Here is an 8,365-nt window from a genome sequence, read left to right on the forward strand (position 1 = left end):
TCTGGCCAAATGTGAGTTCGCTCAAGCAACCGTGACTTACTTAGGTAAGGTTGTTGGATGGGTGTGTGCAGCCAGTTCAGCACAAGGTTGAGGCCATTGACCAGTTTCCGTCTCCTACCACCAAGAAGGAGTTGATGCGATTCCTGGGGTTAGTGGGTTATTACAGGGGTTTTTGTAGGATTTTTTTTTCTGTTGTAGCCCCACTCACGGATTTGCTTAACACTCTGAGGTCTGAGGGTATCGCCGGTGATACTACCGTGTTTTTTTCTTACCAGTGTGAAAGAGACTCAAAATACTCCGTCAATGTTGCACATACAATTAAGAGTTATACACCATTTTAATCTGTGGAATATCTTCTTTTATTTGTGTACACTCAGAGCAACAACAAAATGTTGTGCTTTTTGTAAAATAAAGAAAACTAACATGATGCATGATCTCTCGTCTCCCTCTGAACAAAGTCCAATCTGATAGTTCTCAGGAAATGAACTGTAACTTAGTAAATACGAATGACAAAAAAATTAAACTTATGTCTAAAGAAACATTGAAATGTCAGGGTTTAAATCGTGCAAGTCAAATCGAAAACAAACATTTTGTGTTTATGTAATCTGTATGAAAAGAGAGCCATGTCAGAAGTCAGTGATTCAGCTCATTATCTACTAATGCGGCCACGCCCACGGAGCGAGTGCTATTCAGACGCAAATTCAGAGGCAATACATGCATACATCGTCTCAATCGTGTATTTATTGTCTTGAAAAGTGTTTATCTGGATGTTAAAGCCATGGTTAGCGAACTCTAGAAGACATGCAGTTAGTTCCTGGTTCTTCTTCTTCTTTATATGGATTTGTGGCCTAAAGGTGCACAGAGCGCCCTTCGGCTTCAAGTATGAATTATATCCAGCACTCATAGTGATGATATATAGAATAAATATAGAATAAATATTACTCCTCTGTATAGAAATTTGACATAAACATATAAGAATCCATCAATATTTCTCCAAATGTGCATGCTTTAAGCTAAAAGCCTATATGAAATACCATAGAGGTAACATAATTGTTCAGACACTTTGCATCACAGAAATACATTATATTTTAAAGAATATAATAGAATACCATTATTTTAAATTGAGCTGAGACATGATTACAGAGGGTTTTTTCACACCCTACCTGACTGAAAGGCCTCATTAATATAAATTTTTATTTATTTATTTATTTTTTGTTTGTTTTTTGTGTGTGTGATTTTGTATTTGTGATTATTTTTAAAGGTTGCCTTGTTTAAATCTGGCTGGGGGACTACTGATGAAAATGAGCACTTTTGAGCTAACTCAGGTACATTTACATTGTTTTAATGTTTATTAATGTACATTGTCCCCTTTCAAATAAATAAATAAATAAAATAAAATAAATAAATGCAAGTCATTTCAGGTCATTATTATTAGATTCTTTTGTCTTCTCAGGTGTAAATTGCCCATTATTCATGATCATTCACGCCTCCATGCATACTGTGTTACTTGACAAAAAGTGACTTACAAAAACTAAATCAATATATTGTTTTATATGAAGGAGTAGGCAGCATAATTTTTTACATAATTCTGAAGCAAAAACTCTAGTCTACAACCTCCAATACCCAGAAGTCTTATGAACACAGATTTAATATACTTTTTTTGGCATTATTTCAGTGACTTAAGTTTTTTGTTTTTTCAATAACCACGCATAAACATTATTCCTCACATATTATGGTAGCCTAGTTTGTGTTGAATACAGTGTAATGACACTTGTGTCATTAATGTGTTTATGAACAAATGAAAAAAGCACAAATGTCAGGGCATGTCAAAACTTCTCCAGGCCCCAAATGAGCCTCAGACTCCAGAGGGTTCAGGCAAAAGTGGCTTTTGTCTGGTCTTCTCTGTCTGTCAGGAAGCCTTTGAGGCAGCTAAATCGTTACTCGTTTCCGCTTCTGTGTTGGCAGCTCCCGGTTTCGATCGCCCTTTTAGGTTGTGTGTAGATGCTAGCAACGTGGGTGTGGAAGCAGTTTTGTTACAGGTCGATGATGCAGGCATTCACCGCCAAGTTAGCTATTTTTCAAAAAAATTCTCCTCTTATCAGTTAAACTATTCTGTAGTTGAGAAGGAGGCTTTAGCTTTGATTTGGGCCCTGCAAAATTTTGAGGTGTATGTGGGTTCTATGATCTATGACCACAACCCGCTTGTTTATTTACATTCTTTGTGGTGCCCAAATCAGCGTTTGACCCGCTGGTGCCTCTTTCTACAATCCTATGCCCTTGATGTCAGACACATTAAAGGCACTGACAATGTGGTGGCTGACACATTGTCTAGAGCTCCATATTCCTCTTAGCTGTTGACATGTTCTGTTTTGCTCTCTTTGTCTCTCTTAAAATTGCTTCTACAGGGCCCGTAGCTGCTGAAGACATTGGGAGTATGACAGAGTGGTGTGAGTTATCTGGTAAAGGTTTGGGTGTCATTAAACATTATTAATTGGACACCCTTTTCTATGGGGGAGGGTGTTATGAAAAAAACCTGGGTGGTCTATTATACAGGTGACACCATCCACCTGTACACATCTGTGCATTACCTGTTTGACAGAAAGGACATATTAGTACTTGGTAAAGGCTACAACATAAAGATGAATATGTGTTTTTTTCTTCAGAAACTAAGATGAAGTAGGATTTTACCTGTGGTATGTCTTTACAACATACATTCTCCCTGGGACTGAATCTGGAGCAGTTGCCACACGAACACCTGTTATAAAATTACAAAATGATGAGCGTTTTTAGATTACTTTGCAACGTGAGATAGAATTACAGTCTGAGGTAGAATTTAGTTTCCGCTAAAATATATGATTTTATATACTATTCTGGCATTCATGTGCAAGATAAACTTTCAATTCGATAAATACATGTTTTACTTTACATAAATAATGAAAGTACAAAAAACATACCAGTGCGAGATGACTTCTATATGTGCTTCATCAGGTTCATCTTCACTTTGATACTTTCAACGTTGATACTGGAGGGCCATTGTCCTGCAGAGTTTAGCTCCATCCCTGAAAAAAACACTCACCTGCCTGTAACTTTAGTAATCCAGGAGACATTGATTAGCTTCAGGTGTGTTCAATTAGGGTTGGAGCTAAACTCTGCAGGACAATGCCCCTCCAGGATCAACGTTCCCCACCCCTGCTTTAAGGGAAGGTGGCAGAGCAGCCATTTGGGAAATTCTGTAGCCAGAAGACCACCATGCAGTGTTGTGTCAGTGTCTTAAAGGGTTAGTTCACCAAAACTTGACATTAATTTATTAAATTGTCATTAAATACTCACCCTCATGTCACTCCACACCCATAAGACCTTTGTTTATCTTCGGAACACAAATTAAGATATTTTTGATGAAATCCGAGAACTGTCTGTCTCTTCCATAGACAGCAATTTAACCACCACTGTCAAGGTCCAGAAAGGCAGTAAAGACATTGTTAATATAGTCCACGTGACTACGGTTCAACCTTAATTTTATGAAGCGATGTGAATACTTTTTGTGTGCAAAATCAAATCAAAACAAAACAAACAACTTTATTCAACTTTATATTTACTATTACAGCTCTAAGTTTAACTAATCGTGAAAAGTGTTGCATTACATTTAGATCTATGGCATTATATTTAGATCATGGCTTGAAAGGTTGCAGTGATGAACATTGTATTTGATCACAGACAATGTTGAGCATATGAAAGCAGTGATCTCGTCATTGCAACTCAATTTCTGTACATTAACAAATGCTTTCATCTTCACTAACAGTGCAAACACGATATAACTAAAAGATTTGTTGAATAAAACGGGAGTCACTGATAAACTTGCACTGTTTGTGTTACGATCACCGTCAGTTCCTGTCATTTCCTGGACTACATTCCCCATAATCCTCTCTGCCAATCACCTGCACTCACTCCACCAATCACTACACTAATCACCACACCCAGCTGCCATGCATTACCTGGACTATAAAAGACTCACACACTCATCACCTGATCGCGAAGTCTTGTTTTCACTTGTGTAACATTTCTGAGCGTTTCCCTGTATCCTGTCTGCCTATCTGTTCTTGATCCTGTCTGGTTACCCGTTTATGATTCCTTACTACATACCTCTGGACTGTTTATTGTTTCCTGGACTGTGAATGATATCTGCCTGCCTTGATCTACTGCCTGTACCCTGACAACGATTCTGCCTAGCCCTTGCTGTTCCTGTTTGCTCCTGCTTAGACCCTGCCTGTACGACCACGCTTACTTTTGTAATAAAGCTTGCAAATGGATCTCTGCCTCAGTCCGGCTTTGTTACAGTTTGATTGAGCGCGCGCTGTTCCAACGATTACAAAGTGAGCTTTCTTTGAGCTTTCTTTATATAATTTAATCACCGTTAAATAACAGATTATTTTCATCCTAATAAGAGAAACAACGCAAGGTGACGTTTAGTCACTGGTTTGATTTACTGACACACCGACAAAGAACATCTGACTGTACATGAATCATTAATATCAGATCAGGCATTAGAATTAACACAGTTACTTACATGTTGTTGCGTTACTGCTGAGTCTATTGCTTGGTAGCTCGATCCGGTTTAGCACCGCATGTGTTACTTATGCGCAATTCGGTGGGCGGGGCTATTTACTTTTGTAAATCCTGTCGTTTTCTGGATCTGGTGTCAATTAAAGCTTTTATTGGACTAACAAGGACGTTTTCAGCTCTAAAACTTACAGGATATTCTTATAGTATGATGACCTCTTATATGTCAAAAGCTCAAGGAAAATTTGATTTCTCATGTCATGATCCCTTTAAACTGTCTTTTTAGTTGTCAGTCTATCATTGTAGAGCAATGCAACAACAAATATGAACATATGAATCTGAATCTGTCTGTAACTTACACTGGTGTGATTTTGTGCATTCTTATGTCTCTTATTTGGGAAGTAACAGCAAGGCAAAAGCTAATTCATGACTATGAAATAAATTAGTTGCCTATTTTTGACCATGTATTGCCCTGTGAACCTGCATGAAAAATATGTTTGACATATACCAAACTACATGTAAATGTTTTCCATTACAGCAGTGCCATTACATTTTTTAGCCTACTCCATAGCATGAAAAAAAGGTTTATTAAATATTAAATTAAAAAGTTTGTATTAACTACTGCAATTAGTACTGTAATGTTGATGACAATAATTTTATTTACAGGTGTGCATATTGAAAAGATAAATCGAAAACAAATCTTTGTGAATCTTTAAAAAGAAATCTTTAAGGATTGCTGTAAGTGGGGGGAAAGGGCCTTGGCACTCTAGACAAACGAAGACTACCTTCATTTTTGGTTTGCTCATGGAGTCCCAATGGTACCACCTACTGCAGCTGTCACATTTGTTACGTCTTGAGACTTTATTTTATTTGTCATTTGTTCTGTGTGTTTTTGTGGTGTTTTTCTTTCTTTTTGTTTTCTCTATATGTCTACGGCTACCATTCTGAAGGAGGTAATTGGGTTCACCTGTTGCTGATTTACTGCCCATTCACCTCAGATCCACTGATTGGCTGCAACCAGGTGAAAGCCAGCATATAAAGCCAGCACTGTCTCACAGCAAGCTAAAAGGGAGAGGGTTACAGACTGTAGCTTGCCACATGGACTTTTTTTCTCTTGGCCCAGGTAACTGCAGTTTTTGGTCAATGACAAGTGTTAATAATTGGGGCAGCTGTGAATGTAGTTGAAGACTTATAGGCTTTTTTTGTTCAGAATTTAAGTTTTCTTTTAAAGCCGAGTTCAGACTGGACAATTTTAGCCCCGATTTTGGCTTGCGGACAGGTTTTGAGAAATTGCCAACAAATGCCCGAAACCACAGGCAAATCGGTGCTTGTTCACGCGAGTGACAATCACGCAGTGTGAATGAGCAAAGACGCGATCTGAGAGAATCGCTGACGAGTCACCGACGCCCGTGAGATATTTGGCCTGCTGTGTGAAAAGTGTTCTGACTGAAAACTACATCGGCGATTACTGACAGCCAATGTGAGAGCAAGATATAGAGCAGCGGGGAGTTCGGGAGGAGTTATAGACCACTCTCAGTGCAGAACACACAATCCTTGTTCCTTGCGTCTCCCCAACCATTTCCTTCTCCATATTCTTCTTTTCTTTTTCTTGTTTTTGCTGCAAATCAGCGCACAGGCAATTCGTATTGCAAGCTTCTTGCGGGCTACCATTTTTAATAATCCCAGTCTCACGTGAGAACTCCTGTCTTGCACACGTGATATCGTGTTGTTTCCTTGTCACATCTCGTGTGTGTTTGGTTGTGAAACATTGTTTGCATGCCAGACAGAGTTATCGGCAATTCTTCCTATTGTAAAGTAATGCAGTGTGAAACCTTCTGTCGCCGATCCATCGTGCAGTTTGAACACAGCAGCGACTGAATGCTGGCCAAGATAGTCATGCAGTGTGAAAAGAACAGTGACCCAACTGTTGAGAAATGCATAAGAAAAAAAAACTATGCTGAGGACATCTGCTGGTCAAAAGCTTGCTATTGTAAAATCTAGTTTTCTTTTTTACACAAATTCATCATCATTCCTCTTATTGTGTATATTCTACATGTATGAATTACATTTATTATTATTTAAAAATATGAATTAAGGCAGAAGAAAATATAATTTGCAGATGTTGGACATGTAAATATTAGATACGCATCTTATTCACAAGTCTGAAGAATAAACAATTAAACAAAGTAATGTACTTTTTCATTCCCTTGAAGTATTTCACATTATATAAAATACGCCTTAAATATGCCTTAAAATTTATGAGGGTGAGCTCTATGGGATTACAGTAGTGCACAGACTCTTGGGGACACAGCATGGTGTATTTAAAGACCATGATATGTGTCTACCTTTCATTTCACGCTAAGATGTAAGACAAGGCATTAACTGGAAGAAAAAAAAAAAAGAATTTCAGGAAGAAATTATGATTTCTGTTATTACCGTAAAGGGGTAGAATGTTATATTTATTGTTTATTCCTCAATCTTCTGCCAACTTAAGAAAGCATTCAGTTTGGACTTGTTTCCCCTCTCGCTTTCAATAGCCTGTTTGTGTAGATTAAATCACAGTAAAAACAAAGGCTCAGAATTAAGGTAAATTTAAATGTTGCATATTGATAGGAATACATTCAGCCAAATTGAATAACTATTATTATTGTTGGTGGTGGTTTTGTAAAGTTTATTGCAATTCTTCTTGAAAACCATAATGATGAATGGCATCTGAAAATACCAATACCATTAGAGATATATTTGTTTTCACACCCATTGTTGTATGCAGGGAAACTTGATTAACTATGTTCATTTCTTTCAGTTTCATCAACATAATTTGAAGATAATACTCTTGAGTGTAAAGACATTTTACAGCATGAAGGACCTTTCTGCAGAAAATATTTCTTTCACAGACTTCAAACTCATTGGTTTTTACAGCCTAGGAGAATGGAGGCCTTTTTTATTTGTCCCTTTCTTTCTGATGTTTTTATTGGCTATCACAGCAAATTCTATTCTGATATATTTAATTACCTCTCAAAAATCTTTGCATTCCCCAATGTATGTACTAATTGGTCTTATGGCAGTTGTAGACTTGATATTGCCTATATTTTTTGTACCTAACATGCTTCTGAACTTTTTGTTTAATTGGAGTGGGATATCTTTGACTGGTTGTTTGATACAAATGTTTTTCCTTCATTTTGTTGGAACATTTCAGTCCACTTTGCTTTTGTGGATGGCACTGGATCGTTACTTTGCAATATGCAAACCTCTTTATTATCACAAATATATGGAGATCCCTAACTTTCTAAAGTATGTTGCTGTCCCATTAATCAGAAATGTAATCCTGGTGGTCATTACGGTCTCTCTGGCTGGAAAATTGTCATTTTGTGTGACAAATTCAATCGACCACTGTTTCTGTGAACACATGGCATTAGTTCAGTTAGCATGTGGAGATATATCCATTAATAACATTGCAGGACTTTTGACTGCTTTCCTTATACCAACTGCAGATTTTATTCTTATCAATGTTTCTTACATTCTGATTTTTACCTCTGTGTTCAAATCTGGCAAAACTAAAACGAAGGCCTTAAACACCTGCGTTACACACTTCATTGTTATGTCATTTACTTTGACTTTTGCCTTGATTGCATTCTTGTCATACAGAATAAGAAATAATTTTTCTCCCAGTAGTCGTGTATTTGTGAGCACAATGTACTTACTTTTTCCAAGTTGTTTTAACCCAATTATCTATGGAGTGAGAACAAAAGAAATAAGACAAGCATTTCTAAAGTTCATAAAAACTGCAAAGGTCTTAGCCTTGCAATGA

At 37.2% G+C, this 8,365-nt stretch overlaps 1 protein-coding gene across 1 annotated transcript; it reads left to right on the plus strand.

The window, feature by feature from the left end:
* Positions 1 to 7,414: 7,414 nt before the first annotated feature.
* Positions 7,415 to 8,365, plus strand: LOC137004908 (olfactory receptor 52K2-like). Its single transcript, XM_067365605.1, has one exon. It carries the CDS (start codon positions 7,415 to 7,417, stop codon positions 8,363 to 8,365), a length of 951 nt encoding a protein of 316 aa, XP_067221706.1.

This window comes from Chanodichthys erythropterus, chromosome 17 (genome assembly GCF_024489055.1).
Source record: "Chanodichthys erythropterus isolate Z2021 chromosome 17, ASM2448905v1, whole genome shotgun sequence".
In the NCBI taxonomy this organism is placed as follows: domain Eukaryota; kingdom Metazoa; phylum Chordata; class Actinopteri; order Cypriniformes; family Xenocyprididae; genus Chanodichthys; species Chanodichthys erythropterus.